Source organism: Erithacus rubecula (assembly GCF_903797595.1).
Source record: "Erithacus rubecula genome assembly, chromosome: 29".
Taxonomy (NCBI): domain Eukaryota; kingdom Metazoa; phylum Chordata; class Aves; order Passeriformes; family Muscicapidae; genus Erithacus; species Erithacus rubecula.
Window position 1 is genome coordinate 2,706,936 of NC_136681.1, and position 18,588 is coordinate 2,725,523.

The following is an 18,588-nucleotide window of genomic DNA, read 5'->3' on the forward strand; positions in this document are numbered from 1 at the left end:
AGGTGACACAGTGACACAGACACACTTTTAATTCCTTTAAAAGCAATTCACTGGATTATATTATATATTTTCACCTGGGGCTGGCTACAAAGATTCAGCAGAAATAAAGACCATGCTGAGATCTGGACTCTCAGCTTCCTTCAACAAAGCACCTTGAGTCTCCACTTCTCCTGGATTTACCTTTAATCAGCAGAACCTTAAACTGAAAACTTAAAATTGTGCCAATTCCCATTGTGTATCCCATTGAAATGGATCTCAATTCCTCGTGAGAAGAATTTTTCTTTTTTTTTTTTTATTGCTAGATAAACTCCCTAGTAAGTTTTTAATTTGCATATCTGAGCCATTTCAGCCTCTGAATAGATTTTTTTTTTTTTTTTTTTTTTTTTTTTTTTTTTTACTTCTGTAAAACTGGACTGTGGTAGAAGTTTTCAGGATTGGGGGTTTGATTCTCCAGGATGGAAGTGAGCCTGGGAAAGGGCTCTGGGTTAGTCCCAGAGGATTTTCCTTGAAAGTGCTTAATTATTTCAAGAGGAAAGATGTTAAAAACCCAGCTTTGGTTTTTGGCTACAATGAACCAATTAAAACTCAGGTTTTAGCCTCCCACAAAAGCCAAATGTTTTGCACTGATCTGCAGCTGAAATAGGAAAATATGAACCAGAAACGAGTATTTCCAGATGTGGCTGCAGAGACTTTGTGTTTTTTAGTTTCAACTGCTTTCCCACTTTTGTAATTCTAAACTTGATGTCAACCTTAATTCATAAAATGGGAGGATTCAGGGCCAAATCCAGCCCTGGGAAAGCATCCAAACTCTTGTGGAATCAGAGTCAGACCCAGAACAAGCAGCCCCTCTCCCAATTAACGTGTGCCCCTCATTTCACAGGACTGGGACACAGCTGAGGAGAATTAAATCTGTTTTACCACATTCCACCCGGTTTGTAGAAACAAGCAGAGCATTTTGTGCTGGTAATTTCATCATTAGGTGGAGGGAACCAACAGCATGAGTTAAACGCCACAAAAAAGAACAACCTACACTGCTCAAATAAAGTCAGCTGAGTAAACCTGTACAGGAAATGCTGGTTGGTTTGTTTTTTTTTTCCTGAATTATTTGCTCTGTTGCAAGATTCAAAGACACAGAAGCTGCTGGCAAGAGAAAGCCTCTTTTGTTTTGTAATTCCCTATTAATACAGGGGAGAAATACCAGGTTTTGGCTTTTCTGTGTTACCTGGGCTGCCCACAAGGTTCTTATCACACAATCACAGAATCACTGGGTTGGAAGTGATCTCCAAGATCACAGAACCCAACTCAGCCCTAACTCCTCAACTAACCCACAGCACCCAGTGCCACATCCAGGCTTTATTCAAACACATCCAGGGATGGTGACTCCACCACCTCCCTGGCAGACAATTCCAGTATTTTATCATTCTTTCCATGAAAAACTTCATCCTAATACCCAACCTACATTTCCCTTGGAGCAGATTAAGGCTGTGTCCTCTGGTTCTGTCAGAGGGGAAAGAGACCAACCCCACAGAGCACAGGCACCTTCCAGGAGCTGTGAGAGTCATCAGGTCACCCCTAATTCTCTTTTCTCCAGGATAAACACCCCCAGCTCTCTCAGCTGCTCCTCACAGGGTTTGTGCTCCAAGCCCCTCACCAGCCTCGTTACCTCCTCTGCTCCCATTAAAATCTCCACTTTCCAGTGGGAACCATTCCCTGTGTCCTGTCCCTCCATCCTTTATCCAAATCCCTCCCCAGCACTCCTGAAGCCCCTTAAGACCCTCCCTTCCCCAGGTGGGCACCCCCAGGCCTGCAGAGGGGCTCCAGGCACCTTCTCATAGTTGGAGTAGCCCCCCATGACTGCGGGGTCCACGATGCCACTGAGCAGCATGGACAGGGGGTGCACGGGCAGGCTCCTGTCCCACGTGTGCTGCTGCACTATGTTGGTGATCCTCTCATTGGTCAGCTCCATGGTCTCAATGGCATTCTCCAGGGGGCTGATCTCCTCCTGAGGGACAGGAAAAACACCATCAACCTTCTTTATAGTCACAGAATGAACATTTCTAAGCTTTGTTTGATTTTTAGGGGGAAATCCTTCCCTGTGAGGGTGGGGAGGGGCTGGATCCCTTGAGTGCCCAAGGACAGTGCAAGGAGTCCCTGGGTGGGCACTGGATGATTTTAAGTCCTCCCAACCCAAACCATTCTGGGACTCCACAGTTCTGTGATTTACTCCTCTCTGCTGAGTAAGAAACTAAATATTTTGCTTTTATCTGTGCAGTGGAAGGAGTGGCATTCCCAAGTGTTCCAAGGCTTTATTCCATGAGGAATGGAGAGGAGGAGACTCCCCTGTGGAGAACTCACCGTTGTGACCTGCTTGACCTCAAACCACTTGAGGATGCCTGGGAATGAATAAGCTGTGGTGTAGGTTGTTCTTTCTATCCACATGTTCTGGTCAGAAAAGGCAAAAAAAAAAAGAGATTTAAGGGAAATATTCAACTCTCCTGTGTGGAATGAGGCTTCCAGAAGGAGCTGGAACAGATTCCACAGCCATTCCCAGCTCCCCTGACTGGGATGGGGAAGCTGGGCTTACACAGCCCCACATTCCTGGATTCTGATGGATGCTGAATGTTCAAACTCCAGCTCTGGAGCCCCTTGAAATCATGGAAAGGATAAGGATGTGACAGGAGGGTCTCACAGATATTTATGTATAATAGAAAGATCTTTGAATGTAGAATCTGAAGAAGGAATAGAAATGAAAGCAAGTTTTGATATAGAAGAAAAGAATTGCTGTGCCAATCTTACTGGGTAAGTAAGAGAGCAAAGAGCAAGTGAGCTGGAAAGAGCTTTTATGACTTAAAGCAAAGAATAAATCCACCTCAAACAAAATATATTTTTACCAAGCAGAAGGATTTTCACAGACAAACAAAAATGCCATGTTGCAAGTAGAGAAAATATCTCAGAATTTTCCTATGCAGGAAAACTGAAAAACAACTTCCAGCTTCAACTGTGAGACACTAACTTTTGGTGATTGGAAATAGTAACATGAATTTGGTGATGTTAGTGGTTAGGACAGGGAATAGTCTCCATGTGCACATGGACACAAGGTGACACTTTGGTCAAAATGCCACCAAACCAAAGGAAAGGACTCACAGCAAACTCGTTGTCTGGATCTTTCTCTCCTTTCCTGACAGGTCTGGAGTGGGTGAATTGCTGCACCTCGTTGGCTCTGTAGTAGCTGGGAAGAAGCAGAACAAAAAGGGGATTTTTCCTCACTCCCATCCTCCTCACTCAAAGATTTCCTCACAGTTTGTGGGGAGGAATTTACACAATTTACACGAGACACAAAGGCACAGCACCTTGTGCCCAAGTTACTGGGGAAAACACAAACAAAATGTTGAGGGAAAAAGAAAATAAATTACTTTAAGATCTGTTCAGGAACTGGTTTATCTTTGTAATTAGGTGGCAGGTTCATCACAGGCTTTACAGTGAAGCACTGCACATCTGAGAGCTCTGGTTAAGGATGAAAAACTAGGAATCCTTTAGGGAAAAAACAGGAGAGGGAGAGAAAAACCCTTCCTGTTCCCATTGTCAGACTTTTCCACAACTCCTGTGCTCTCATTCAGCATTTTTCTTCAAACCTGGCTAATTCATCACCAATCACAGGCATTATGTTGCACCTTGCAGTTTGTGTATTAAAAACACAAAAAGAAAATATTTATTATATTTACAAATAATAATCCCAGAATGGTTTGGGTGGGAAGGGACCTGAAATTCACTCAGTGCCACCCCTGCCATGGCAGGGACACCTCCCACCACCCCAGGGTGCTCCAGCCTGGCCTTGGGCACTCCCAGGTGCTGGAATTCCTGGTGAAAATGTTTGGGAGTCCTGGGCACCACTGATTTCCACTTTGGGAGAAAAAGAAAAAAGGCAGCAAGGTTCTGCAGGAGGTTCTGTGGATGCATCTGGCTCTTCTCTCACCCCATAGTTATTTATCAGAAGCTCCTTCCCTCCCTCTTTTTAAATTCATGATTCAACTGAACAAAGGAATTGCTTCACCCTCAGCTTTTGCATCTGTGAATGATGACAGACATTTAAAAACAAATCTCAGAAATTGTATCCCCAACCACTTATATTCCTCCAAAATTCTGCTGTGAGGACTGTGCTGAGGCTCTACAGGAGCAAAAACCTGGCTGGAAAAGCAAAGCTTGGCCAACCTGAGCCCATCAGAAGATTTCTGAATGCCCTGAAGTGGGAATGTTTCAGTGGGGGGCTAAGGCAGCCCCAAACATCCTTTAATTCACTGAGACAAAGCAAAGCCACCCTGCCTGCAGTGAGGAGCTCAGCCAAATCTGAGCCCAAACCACAGAGCCACGTTAGACCAGGCTCTGAGCCCAGGCTGCTGAACTGTGTCAGCAGAGCTTGTTAGGCTGGGCTTAGTGCCCTGCTGAGCCCTGTCAGTGCTCAGCTTAGGGGGACTGGGCTTTTCTGGGGTGCAGGGAACCCCTGGGGCTCAGCACACCAAAAGGACAAGGTATTTTGTCATAAAAGAGAAAAAAAAAAAAACAACCTAAAGAAATAAAAAAAAAAGAGCAAAAGAGGTTAAAGGAGCTTGGAAGTAAAACCAAGCCCAGCAGGGCCAGCCTGATACAGCAGAGGTCTGGGCACTCCTCATCCTCTCAGGAGGGGTTTGGGGAGTTCAGGGAGAGCCTGTCCCAAACTCAAACCCAAACCCAAACCCAAACCCTGCAGCTGCTGCCTTCATCCCAAAACCCAACAACCCCCAAACCTCTGGGAAGGTTCAGATCTGCATCCAAACCCTGCAGCCCAGGCTGATCCTGAGCCAGGACCAGCAGAACAAACACAAACAGATGCAAAGGAAGCAGCTGAAACAAAGCAGCAACAGAAGAGGCATTTCTGCTACCAAGTGTGAATGGGTTTTAATTTCCTCTGTGGATTCAGGCTTGGCAGGAGGATTGCAGGGGAAGCATCTGCTGTCACTGCCTGGCTTTGTGCACAGGTTTTGGGGGCCAAAATGGACCTGCAGATGGTCCAGCCTGGCCTGCTGAGCACAGGCTGCAAGCCCAGAATTTGGTTTTTCCTGGTGTACATCCTCCAGGAGCCATGGGCTGGCAGCAATCTGGAGCAGCTCCACTGGCTCACACTCCCAGTTGAGATTTCTTAAGCCTGATGGGGAGCTTGGGGCACAGCTTGGAGTCCCACCAGCAAGGGGAAAAATCAGAATTAAAAAACAGCAAGGGCTCTGCACCCAACAACTTTCAGTGCCACAATCACACTTCTCAGAAAGGGAGTAAAACACACAAAGCCCAGCAGTTGATAAATGGCAAAGAGCAAAGGAGAGCCCTTCCCTTTTCACCCCACTTTCACAGCCTGCACTTCACATTTCCACCCAGAAATAAAAACTGGATCCCACCATGGCTGGAGCAGTCAGAACCACAGGAAATCCTCTTTGCAATCTGTTCCTCACCCTGACTGCAGCTTGTTTAACTCCCAACCACCCTTTAAACCCACCCTTACAACTCTGGGGAGCCCCAATTTCACACCCAGGTGTTGGAGTCAGTGAGTTGGGGGATTCTTCAGGGAGGAATCAAGGTGCAGGGATTGAATTAAAGCCTTTGGATGGACTAAAGTATATTAAGCCATTCACATAAAATGGACATTTAAGTAGAAGTAAGTTAATAAGTGTTAGGGTGAGCTTTTAGTAAGTAAAAGTCTTGAATCCACAGTAGTAGTTTGAATTCTAGTGAAGGGTGAAATACACTGATACCTTCAGTAGAGGCTCCACAGTTGTAGACAGGACACAGACATAACAGAGCTAGAATAAGAATATTGCTGATATTTTCAGATAGAACAAGATAGAGTGTATGAGTAGTTCTATACATAACCTGGTGTGCTAAGAAACTAAAATTCTAATAAGTTAAGGAGAGGTGGAGAAACTAAAATTCTAATAGGTTAAGGAGAGATGGAGAAACTAAAATTCTAACAGGTTAATTGGTGGTGGAGAAACTAAAATTCTAACAGATTAAGGAGAGATGGAGAAACTAAAATTCTAATAGGTTAGGGAGTGGTGGTCTGAGTTTGCATCTTAGCTTGTTGGAAAAATCCTGTATAAGAGTTTGTGTTGGGAGAGTTGGTGCTTTTAACCATTGCCTTATTGCCACTGCCTGTTGAGACTGATGTGCTTTGTAATAAATCACCTTTTTAACTCTCAGCTTGTTTAAGATAACCCCACAAATCAGGAGCCAAGAGCTCTGGAGGTTCCAACCAGCAGCAATCACCCCTCGTTCATCACCCCTGCTCTGGGTGTGCCCAAAACACCCCAAACCCAAAAGATACACTGTTTGGGGGAAGCTTTGATCTCCTCGGATGGAGGGGCTGTGCTGGTCATCTTCTCAGCACTGGGGAACTGGGTCAGCAGCTTCAGGTTGAAATCCTCCCTCCGCTCGTACTCCTTGCCACGGTAGATGAAAATCTTGTTCTGTGGACAGGAGAAGGAAAAGGGAATTAAAATTTAACAAAGCAGTAGGACAGAGTTTTCCAAACCTTCCCAGAGTTGGTTTGTGGGGTTGATCCCAGCTGGAAGAAGAGGTGAGGGATGAGGGCACAGCAACTCCCAGGAGACAACATCAAATTTGTCTAAAAAATCAATTTATCCACAGAGAATCATCAAAGAGAGCTGGAAAGGAGCTTTTAAATCCACCTGCAATGAGCAGGGACATCCTCAAGAGGTGCTGATGTCCAACAAACACATCCCAGAGTCACCCAGCACTGCCTGAGCTCAGCACCTCAGCCAGGAGCTGAATAAATGTGCCAGAAATTCCTAAATTCAGGGACCTGCTGCCTGCCAGCTCCTGCTGTGAATTCCCTGAGTTCAGGTGGGGATTTTACCTCAGTCCCATCCAAAATATCCAAAATATCTACACACCCAGCACCAGACCATGGCCAGTTATTTTTCCACCTGGTTTCTGGGAGGGATGGATTCCAAAACATGAAGCTGAAATTTTCCATGCCTTCTCCTCCAGTTCTAACTTAACATTCTTCTCTTTTTTTAAGCTTGGCTTCCACTGAAGACCAGAACTCCAGTCTGAGAAGGAAAAATGGTCCTGGTTTTTGAATAACAGGAATATTTTCAGCTTTGCTGACCCTGGATCTGAACAATTCCTGTCCTCCACACAGATCCAGCAGCTGTTTTAAATCAAAAGCACCTATGCACTTGAATTCTGTGTGGGACAAACTCTCCTTGATCATTGAAATGACCCCTGTCCTGAAAATTCGGTTGATTGAAAAGAAATGGGACTAATTCTCCATTAATTCTTCATTGTGAACATTTTCTAACAGCAACAATCACATTTCAGAGGTACATATAATCTGTATGTATACAAATTACATATTTGTGAATAACACAACTAATTTTGTATTCTTTGCAAATACAAAAGGTAAATTCTGCTGAAATCCACAGAACAATCACCTAAAAAACCTGTTGCAACCCCCTGACTCCACTCAAGCTGGCAACACAAAATTTCACCTCTGACTGGTCCCTTTTTAGACATTTAAATGCTCTGAAGAACTCCTGGGATTTAGATCTGGCACTGAAAGGAGAAGGAGTTTGGCAGGGGATTTTCCTGGAGTTGTGATTTCAGGGTTGGGTGGGGAAGGATTCTTACCCTCAGGAAAGAGGGAAAACCCTGCCCATAGTACCCAACAGCAAAGTACTCAGGCTGGGGTCTCATGGCCTTCATGATATTCTCATAAAATGTTGCTCTTTTTTTCTGGAAAAGAAAAAAAAATTTTGGAATAAAATAAAATTTTATTTTAATTTTTAAATATTTTTTATTTTTTTATTTTTTATATTTTATAATATATAATATATATATAAAAAATAAAATTAAATAAAAAATTTGGAATAGTCTAAACACTACCAGCCCTCCCCTCCCTGATCTCTGAGCTCTGCCCTCAGCACACTCTGCAAAATTGCTTTTTGATGCAGTCTCTCATCCTTGTCCATTTACTTGATTAAATATTTGCTTTGTCTGGGCCAGAACCAGCTCCATTTCCTGGTCTGCAGGCATGAGAACAATGCCATGGCTCTGAGGATTCCAGAAGGATGCTTGAAATCCTTCAGTGTGGGGAAAACAAGGGAAATATAAATATATTCTGCAAGTGAGCAGACACAAATGGTGACAAATGTCAGAGAGCTGGCAGAAATAAAGCTGGGCAGATGATTCTGCCATCAAAGAACATAAAGACCATCTGGTTCCACCCTTAACCACTAAAAAGCAAAATTCAGAGCCAAGAGGATTTTATAGCTCTGTGTTCATGCCCAGCACTTTCACCACAGAAATAACAAGGTGATGAGATTTATGGAGCCTGAGAACACCCCTTGGTTGTCACTTCATTTGGTTAAAACCAAGAATTTTAAACATCTGCACGTGGTATTATCATGTTAATTAGGAGGTCAAAAGAAACTGAGAACATATTTATTCTCCTGCTAACCTTCACAGAGCCATGGGGTTAAGCTGGTTTGTTTGTCTTTAACATAAATTTATTTTAGGCTTATCCTGCTTGAACAGTACTAATCCAAGCACTCAGCAGCCTGCTGGAAATGCAGAAAAAAATCCTTACCAGGAGCTCTCCAATTCCCTCATAGTCAAAAACTTTGTTTTCATACATGTCAGCCAGCTCCTTGCTCAGCTGAATGGCTTTTTCCCACATCTCCAGGGAGGGTGAGGGCAGGCAGGAGGGGGAAGAAGAGCACAAACAACATGAAAGACTCAGTTAAAAGCCTTCATTAGCACAGATAGGTAAACAAAAATGCAGCTGATTTTAATTCAGGCACTGCTTTCATGCTCTGCCAGGTTCCCCTCTCAGACTCTGCTGTGCTTTTTTTGGTTTGGTTTGGTTTGTTTTTTGTTGTTTTTTTTTTTGCAGGGATTATTACAGTCATAGAGATCTTGTGATTTGGAGATTTGGGAGTGGTTTGCAAAGCCAGGTCTCCACTGAGATCCTGACAGGACAAACTGGGAGGAGGAAGGACAGGTCTGGACAGCAGGGAGAGAAAAACTCCTCCTCCAGCACCATTGGGACAGGGGTCCCTGGAATTGGGACAGGGGGTCCTGGAATTGGGACAGGGGTCCCTGGAATTGGGACAGGGGTCCCTGGAATTGGGACAGGGGGTCCTGGAATTGGGACAGGGGTCCCTGGAATTGGGACAGGGGTCCCTGGAATTGGGACAGGGGGTCCTGGGTTTGGGACAGGGGGTTTGGACAGGGGGTTCTGGTTTGGGACAGGGGTCCTGGGCTGGGACAGGGGGTCCTGGGTTGGGGAAAGGGGTCCTGGGCTGGGACAGGAGGTCCCTGGGTTTGGCACAGGGGGTCCCTGGGTTTGGCACAGGGGGTCCCTGGGCTTGACCAGGGGGTCCCTTCATTTGTCCCATCATGGAATCAGGGAATTTGGGTGGAAAGAGACTCAAAGTCCATTCCCATCTCCTGCCATGGCAGGGACACTGCCAGGGATCCAGAGGCAGCCACAGCTCCTCTGGGAATTCCATCCCAGCCCCTCCCAGGGAGTAATTCCTTCCCCAAATCCCCTCTAAATTCTCTTTATTTCAGCTTGAAGCCATTCAGCCCTGGCAGAACCCTCTGCAGCTCCCAGGGCCAGGGAATCCTCCTGCAATCCCAAAATCCTGACAGGAGCCACTCCCAGGGGGAGGCAGGAAAACACCTGCACTGTTCCCACCCTCCAACAGCTTCACCTTCCAGACACCTCTGGCCAACACAGACACAGGATTTAAACATCTGCAGACAAACCCACGCCCTGCTGATGGCATCCTGCCCCAAACCCAGCCAGATGTGGAGCCACATCTGCTTTCAGCAAGGAAATCCTCCACCCAAAGCACAGAGAATGTGCCAAGGCAGGATTGGTGCAGGGGCAGGTGAGGAACTCACCTTGCCCCTGTCGAAGAAGGAAATGATTTCCTGGTAGAGTTTCTCCTTGAGCTCCAGCTGGGAGCAGACACAGAAGGTGTCCCTCTGCAGCAGGTGAGGGACACAGGGCTTCTCTGACCACTGCACAGGGAAAAGCAAAGTGAGAAACTGCAGCATTCCCAGAGGAATCCCACAGGGGGAAACTCAAAACAAATCCCTCAAACCTGAGACATTCTCCCCCAGCTCACTGCAGCAGGAGGATGCAACAAACTGATGCTGATTATAACTTTTATCCTTATTAAATTATTATAATTATATTCTATCTTTATTATTTTACCATTATTATTGAATATTACTTATGTATATATTTTATATAAATATAATAATATATATTTATATATTGTACGATATACCATTATTATGTATTATATGTATATAATTATTTTTATATTAAAACATTTATATCATTATATTCATTATATCATTTTATATAGATATAGATATAGATATAGATATAGATATAGATATAGATATAGATATAGATATAGATATATACAGATAAATATATAGACAAAGATATATATATATAGATACAGAGACATAGATATAGATATATATATAGATAGATATATAGATATGAATATAGATATCAAAATTATAATTATTTTGCTGTGGAATCTGAAGCCCCTCAACGACCACTGGTACCTATGATTCAAAGCTGTTGGGTTTTCCTGGGATATTTTTTTTTTTTTCTCTTCTATTTACAAATATTTATGTACACAAACAACAGGAGGAGGATGCTGCAGCATCTGTCTCAATGCTTTATCCCACCACAATCATCAGCCTCATTTTACAGAGCCAAGCAAGGGTTGTAAGGTGATAAAGACACATTAAAAATAAGAAAAAAACCCTGGTTTTGGGTAATTCTGAGCTGTTTGTGCCTCCCTGAAACCCCAATCCTGCATACCTGGAGCAGCTCAGCGTGCAGCAGCAGGGTGTAGGCAGCCTCTGTGAAATTCTCACAGTCTGTGTGCAGGTCCCTGAGTTTGTAGAGATACCTGAGCAAAGCAAAAGCAATTCCTTCCTGTGCAGCTCCTGTGCCCAAGGCAGCACCAAAAATTTTTCCAGGCTCTGGAGGGACACAACCTACCTGATGTAAATGTCCTCTCGCTTCTTCTCCTTGTAAAAATTCTGCCAACAACAGAAAAATCCAACATTGGCAATGGACAACAGCAGAGATTTGCAGAATTAGCTCTAGAGAAGGAACCTGAGCAGTTTTGGGTAATTCAGGGATTTTTGCTCATTTTGGCTGCTCAGGTGGTTGCACCCCTGGGACCCTCCCCTCACACTGGAGGACACCAGCACCTCCAAAATAGGGACAAATCAGAGAAATCACTTGTTTAAAGTTAAACAGGCTCTTTGAGGGGAACAGGGATCCCAGCCCTCAGCCAGGGATTCTTCTCTGCCTGTGCCCCAGGCTGGGAGGATCAGCCAATGACTGGAGTTTGGACTGCCCAACCTTCTGTGCTGATTTGGGCACATCATTCACCAAAAACGGCACGAGGAATTAATTAGGGGAGGAATTCATTAAAATACCCCCCTAGATCAAAAATAATTCCAAGGGGGTCTGGAAAAGCCATGGAGAGGTGTTTCCAGCCCAGGGCAGGAGTCCCAAGTCCAGGGGAGCTGTGCCAAGTTTAGGGGAGGTGTCCCCAGCCCCAGAAAGTGTCCCCAACCCCAGCTAGGTGTCCCCATCCCACAGGAGGTGTCCCCAGCCCCAGGACAGCTGTCCCCATCCCACAGGACGTGTCCCCAGCCCCAGGACAGGTGTCCCCAGCCCCTACCAGCACGTTGACCGTGCAGCTCATGCGGTTCTCCTTGCTCTCATCGTGCATGATGGTTCTGTAGTCCAGCAGGTTCTCCAGCAGGCTGCTGACCAGCAGGGCAAACACCTCCCCCGGGGCTGCCAGGTACTTGTGCTTCCTGCAGTGCTCCAGGAGCCTGCAGGGACACCCCAGGGGTCTGGCTGTGAATTACCCAAAAACCCCAACCTGGATGGACACTCAGTGCTGGACACACTGTCTTGGGTTGCAATACAGGATGTGACCAGAAATCTGAATTCTGTCACCAGAATCATCTTTATCTCTGTGGGAGATATCTCCTGTTAATGGGCCATCTTTAAACCAGCTGGGCAATCATCTTTATCTTCCCACAGCCCATCCTCCCTCCAGGAGATATCTCCTGTTCATGGCCAGTGAGTCCCAGTGCATGACTGATAAAATTCCATCATCCCACTGGGAGATGCTCCACCCAGGGGAGGAGCCAAACATTTCCCGTCCAGATAAAAACTGAGATTTGGAACAGCAGAGCAGCCTTTCCCACTGGATTCCAGAGGAAAACCAGACCCTTCCACATCATCCCTGCACCTTCAGAGGAAACTGCACCTTCTCCAGGAGCACTGCTCCAGCTGAACCACATCTGCCCCTGCAGGAGGATGCAGCACCATGGAATGGGACTGTGCCACCACCCTGACTGACTGACTGTGTCAGCTTGGATTCTGACTCTGGCAGGGTTTGGGATTGTTCTGTGTAATACTGCATTGCTATTTTAATTTTCCTAGTAAAGAACTGTTATTCCTATTCCCATATCTTTGCCTGAGAGCCCCTTAATTTCAAAATTATAATAATTTGGAGGGAGGGGGTTTACATTCTCCATTTCCAAGAGAAGCTTCTGCCTTTATTGGCAGACACCTTTCCTCCAAACCAGGACAGACACACCTCACACACCCGACTCAGGCAGCACTTTTTGATCAAAAAACAATTGAGTTTTTGTTGCTAAAAGCTCCAATTTTGCTTTAGCTTTTTTCTCTTCCACTTGCAGCCCCTCTTCCCACTGTGAATTCCATCTCCAGTTTATAAAAGAGCAGAATAAACTCCTTATTTTGGGGCAATCAGCCCCAAAACACCTGCCCTGCACCAAGATCACTGCAGCTGCACCAGCTCCCTACTCACTGGAATAATTGATGAATTAGGGTTTCTTGGCATTAGTAGAGCAGCCCAATAATAAATATAATATTAAATAACATAATTTTTTTTAAAAAGCAATTAAAAGAGCCTCCAGGTGCTTTCTAAAACTCACAGTTTCTCCAGCAGGATCTTGTACTGCTCGTCCCCTCGGCCCCCCTCCACCTCCTGGTCCAGTTTGGTGATCAGCTCGTTTTCAAACTGGAAAGGCAAAAAAAAAAAAAAAAAACAGCCCCAAATCAAATTGGAAATACAAAAAAAAACCAACCAAACAAACAAAAAAAAAAACCCCTAAAACCCCAAATTAAACTGGAAAGGCAAACAAAAAAAAAAAGAAAAAAAAATTAAACTGGAAAGGCAAAAAAACCACCCCTGGGTTCACAGGCCAAGGTCAGGATGTTCTCAATTCTGTTTTTTCAATTTTTACTATTTTTGTTAGATTTGGAATTGAATGTGCAAGTGATGGAATTTTTTGTTTGGACTTAGATGTTTATTAATTTTTATTTATGTTATAGTGAGTTTTGCAGCACTTTACTTAACAAGCTAAAGAATTTTTTTTTCCAAGGTTCTTTTAAGGTCCAGTGCTTGAATTAAGAATTAGTATTTAAATTATTTTTACTTTCAACTTGACAATTGACTACTTGTGATTTGCAATGTGGACTTTTTTGTTTTGATTATTTCCTTATGTCTATAAGCACTTAGTATTTAAACTTATGAAGGAGAAATTAATTTAAAGTTTTTTATTTTGCTTTTTATATATTGCTCTATTTTAAAATTTAAAATTCTAGGTTTTTTACTATGTGATATTACACACTTTTATTTAAACTACACAATCAGTGGTTTTAATTTTATTATTTAACCTTGGAAGCCTTTTCCAAGTTTCTTGGAAACTATGGGGTTTGGCACAATTTAGGGTGGGGATTTTTTTGTTTTGCTAAAATATTTTATTTTTCTTTTGCCCCATGGACAATGTGGAACATTTGTAATGAAGATACCAGTATTGTGTATATATTACAAATACAAGTATTATGTTTATATATATTATTTTATATACATATTATTCTATATTAATATAGAATGAATACAAGATTACATTATATATACTACTGTGTATATAATATATACTAATATTATATATTAAATATTGTATTTTAACATATTATATATATTATATTGTATTTAATATCTCTATATATTCTATTCTATTATATTATATTATATTATATTATATTATATTATATTATATTATATTATATTATATTATATTATATTATATTATATTATATTATATTATATTATATTATATTATATTATATTATTTTTTTTTTATATTTTGCAACCCTTACCATGTGGAAATTCCTGTTCCCACTGAAGTTGAACTCACACTGCATCATGTCAAAAAAAATGGGAATTGTTGCTTTCCTCAGCTCAGGCTCAGGGACCAGGGTCACCTCCAGGATTGGCCCCACCATTGCTGGGATGAATTTTATTTTGTGGGGACCTGCAAGAAATTTCAAGTCAAATCCATCCAGTGGCAGGATTTGGATTTCCACAATGTTTAAGCACATTATTTACACACTAAATAAAAATATTCACTCTGCTCAGAATGTGGATAATAGCTAAGGAGTAATTAGAGGTTACAGCTCCAAAATTCAGGAATAACCGAAGGAAATAAGGGATCTGAATTGTAAATCACAAAAAAAAAAGGTCTCTGACAAATCCCACTCATCCTTTACATGGCAGAACATCCTTTAGAGGGAATCTGAGAAATTATCTCAGCAGCTCATGTGAGGAAAAAATCAGCTTTTCCAAGTTATTCACAAAAAAAAAGAGGTTTTTGTGCTGAGCTAGAAATGCATTTCCCCACATTAAACACGTGCAGCTTTTATAAGGAAATAAAAAAGATTTGAAAGGCAGCTTGAGAGCTGGAATAAAGAGAATTCTTTAATGGAACTCACCCAGGTTATACCACATATCCCTGATTTTGAAGCCAATTTCTTTCCTCATGTCCCCATACCTGGAAAAAAGGATTGGAAGGAAGAGATGAGAAAATTCCAAGCACTGAAAAGATCCTGGGGATGGTTCACTCTGCAAGAACTGCAGAATTTCCTGGGAATTCAGATTTCCTGGGAGCTGCTCCCTGCAATTCCATCCCACTTTGCTTGAATTTGGGGTTTTTTTTCCCTTAAAGTTGAACTGCTGACATCAAGGCAATGTGGAAATGTTTTATTATCAGGCTTCAAGCTACTTCTGCAGAAAAAAGGGAACAAATCCTAACAAAAGTTTGTGTCAGGATGCTCAGAGTTATCCAGGCACCTGATTCCAAGGGAATGAAGGGGTAAAAGCTTCTCAGTGACTAAAAATTGCTGGTTTGGGACTATGAATGGCTCAGAAAAAAAAAAAAATAAAAGCAAAAGGTGGGGGATTAAATAGCTGGAGGGGTTTTTAGGATTCCTCTGATCCAACTTCCATAAAAGCTGAGGAATTGCAAAAAGGGAATTTCAGTGGAAAATTCACTCCACCTTTCCAATGGACAGAATCCTGGCAAGGTGCTAAAACAGCTCAAGATCTGCCTGACCAAACTTTAACATCAGCAAAAAATTCAATTTACAGCCTTGTCCTGGCCACTCTGCCTTAATCAACATTTCCACAGCACCTCCTCCCACCCTGGGAGTGTCTGGAACAGCCCAAATGACAGAAAAAAAAAAAAAAAAAAAAAAGGCTGAAATATGAAATAAATAAATGTGAACTTGAGAAATGTGAAGTCAAGAAATGTGAACTCACTTCTTGATGATTTTGTTGCGTTTGGCCTGGGAGAAATTCTCCAGCTGGAGGGACTCATGAGTGAGAAAAGCCACAGCCAAGTGGAAATAATTATTCCAGAGCTGGGGGAGAGAAATGAGATGAAAATGGGAGGATTCAAAGGAAAAGCAACAACAGGAACCAAAAAATGCCCCAAATGCAGAGCACAGTGAGCTCCAGCCTGCTAAAAATGGGATTTAATTGTTCTGTCAGGTCTGGGATCCATAAGAAAATCCGGGAAAAAATTACCTGGAGTTCAAAATGTTTTTGATCCAGGAAGAAGTGGTTGAGGACGGAGGTGAATTGGTTCACTGCCCGCAGGAAAACCCTAAAAAGATAAAAAAAAATTCAAATAAAGGTGGTTCTGTAAATGAAATAAATGACATTGCAGCTCTGGGTTTGCAGCTCCTATGTGGGAACTCAGGAGAAAGCAAGAGATGCTCCAAAAAGGGCAGGAATTGCTCAAAGGCAAGAATTTCTCAAAATCAGAGAGAAATTCCTCTAAATCAGGGGGGAATTAATCTAAATCAGGGGGGAATTCCTCTAAATCAGAGAGGAATTTCTCTAAATCAGGGAGGAATTTCTCTAAATCAGGCAGGAATTCCTTTAAATCAGGCAGGAAATCCTCCAAATCAGGAATTCCTCTAAATCAGGGAACATTTCAAGCAGAATTATTCCTTGGTTCAACAGCCTCTAGTTGCACTGGGGAGGCTCAGGTTGGATATCAGGGAAAATTTCCTCTCTGGAAGAGTGGTTAAACAAATTTCCAGTTCTGGCTTTAAGTTTTCCATGTGATTCCCTCAGAACTGAGACCAAAAATGCTTCTCTGGTTTAAGTTGTTAAAAAGCCCCCAGGGCTCTTCTGGGCAGGAGAGAAAATTCCCAGTTCCACCAGTGCAAACACACAGGGACTCAAACTGGCTGAAATGTGATTTAAACCAGCCTGAAGTGGTTGGAAAAAAAATCAACCTCATTGTGTGACCTCCTCTGAGGTCCAGGGAGGCTCCAAAGCCAGACTTAAGCCAGACTTAAGCCAGGCTTAAGCTAGTACCTGCTCTGCATCATGTTCATGACCATCCAGTCTGCTGCATACACGTTCTTCCCAATCAGATCCTTGAACATAATGAATGTTTCCATCAGGAAATCCTGTTGGAAATAAAAATCCCTGAATTCAGGCTGAATCCGTGGAATTGCAGGGAAATGCTGCTGTGACCTCATGAAATGCAAATTTTTTGGGATTGCATTGATTAATGAGCACACTGATTGGCCAAATTCTACAAATGGAACCCACTGAGTGGGTGCAGCCCAATAATGAAATTATTCCTGACTTCCCATTCATCCAGCTGCACAAGGAGAAACAATTGCACAGAATGTTGGTCTGTTTAATTAAATCTGTCTTTGCTGTTTTGCATTAAGCTGTGCTGGGTGCACAAGCTGGATTAGAGAGCAAAACCAATATTGCAGGGTTTGTTCCAAAATCTCTGAGTGGTGATGACCCAGAAAACCTGAAACTACAATTTTCACTCACTAATTAGTTAAATCTTTCCTGGTCCAGTTAAGGAGAAGTAGTGAATATAACATCAGAGATGTGATTTAGAATTATTCTAAAGACACTTTTTGCACAAACACCTTCCAAACAAGACTTCAAACTTGGAAAAAAGGCTGAATTGCAGGATGAGAAAGGGAAAAAAAAAAAAAGGAAAACTAACAGAGATGAAGAAAATAAAGGAAAATCAGGAATATTGATCTTCTCCCTGTGGTCTCTGCAGATACAAAAGCCACTCTGAGCTCTCAGATCAATTCCACCCTCTGCAGCAGCACATTAATATTCAAAAATGAGAGGGACACAAAGAAGGTCACAGGAGGAACCATCCCCTTGAAATGAGCACCAGCAAAAATTTCTGTTGAGCTGAACAGTTTGGGCTGAAAGAATTGGCAAGATATTGATGGAGAAAAGGAGCACTTGGTGCTGCCTCAGTAAAAATCCTTTTGGTGTAATTAAATCAGAGCCTGATGGAGAGGGCTGGACTTGACACGGGCACCTTGGAGATATGAATTAACTCCCAAAAGTGCTCAACTATCCAGGGAATGATGCCAGGGCTGGAAATAGCAGCAGAATAATGAACAACAAAAACAGAGTATTGAACAAAAACCCAACAAAACCCCAATAATGAACAAAAACCCAACAAAACCCCAATAATGAACAACAAAAATAAAAGCAGTTATGGCAGTAAAACAGAATTTTCTGTTGGTATTAGCAGCTACCACACCATTACAAAGGCAGATTTGCTTCTGTGAATTTATAGGTGCATAAAATTAGAAATTGCACAATTAGAAATTGTTATTTTCCATTACTGTCCTGAAAATTTTCTCACTGGATGAACACTTCCAGAATTCCTGAATCAGCCTGATTTTCCTTTCCTTTCCTTTCCTTTCCTTTCCTTTCCTTTCCTTTCCTTTCCTTTCCTTTCCTTTCCTTTCCTTTCCTTTCCTTTCCTTTCCTTTCCTTTCCTTTTCCTTTCCTTTCCTGTTCCTTTCCTTTCCTTTCCTTTCCTTCCCTTCCCTTCCCTTCCCTTCCCTTCCCTTCCCTTCCCTTCCCTTCCCTTCCCTTCCCCTTCCCTTCCCTTCCCTTCCCTTCCCTTCCCTTCCCTTCCCTTCCCTTCCCTTCCCTTCCCTTCCCTTCCCTTCCCTTCCCTTCCCTTCCCTTCCCTTCCCTTTCCTTTCCTTTCCTTTCCTTTCCTTTCCTTTCCTTTCCTTTCCTTTCCTTTCCTTTCCTTTCCTTTCCTTTCCTTTCCTTTCCTTTCCTTTCCCTTCCCTTCCCTTTTCCT

The 18,588-nt window shown here is 42.8% G+C and overlaps 1 protein-coding gene across 1 annotated transcript in view; it reads right to left on the reverse strand.

Moving 5' to 3' along the window:
• The window catches only part of DOCK5 (dedicator of cytokinesis 5), a 63,695-nt gene that overhangs the window by 10,891 nt on the left and 34,216 nt on the right, over window positions 1-18,588 (reverse strand). Inside the window, exons 28-44 of the mRNA XM_079328744.1 lie at window positions 16,812-16,906; window positions 16,011-16,089; window positions 15,744-15,844; window positions 14,918-14,976; window positions 14,306-14,460; window positions 13,075-13,160; window positions 11,781-11,937; window positions 11,087-11,127; window positions 10,904-10,994; window positions 9,958-10,077; window positions 8,636-8,725; window positions 7,678-7,782; window positions 6,350-6,491; window positions 3,414-3,495; window positions 3,145-3,229; window positions 2,356-2,442; window positions 1,826-2,002 (exon numbers count right to left, since the gene is read on the reverse strand). Of these exons, the coding sequence (XP_079184870.1) occupies window positions 1,826-2,002; window positions 2,356-2,442; window positions 3,145-3,229; window positions 3,414-3,495; window positions 6,350-6,491; window positions 7,678-7,782; window positions 8,636-8,725; window positions 9,958-10,077; window positions 10,904-10,994; window positions 11,087-11,127; window positions 11,781-11,937; window positions 13,075-13,160; window positions 14,306-14,460; window positions 14,918-14,976; window positions 15,744-15,844; window positions 16,011-16,089; window positions 16,812-16,906 (1,752 nt within the window). The remainder of the gene's footprint in view (window positions 1-1,825; window positions 2,003-2,355; window positions 2,443-3,144; window positions 3,230-3,413; window positions 3,496-6,349; window positions 6,492-7,677; window positions 7,783-8,635; window positions 8,726-9,957; window positions 10,078-10,903; window positions 10,995-11,086; window positions 11,128-11,780; window positions 11,938-13,074; window positions 13,161-14,305; window positions 14,461-14,917; window positions 14,977-15,743; window positions 15,845-16,010; window positions 16,090-16,811; window positions 16,907-18,588) is intronic.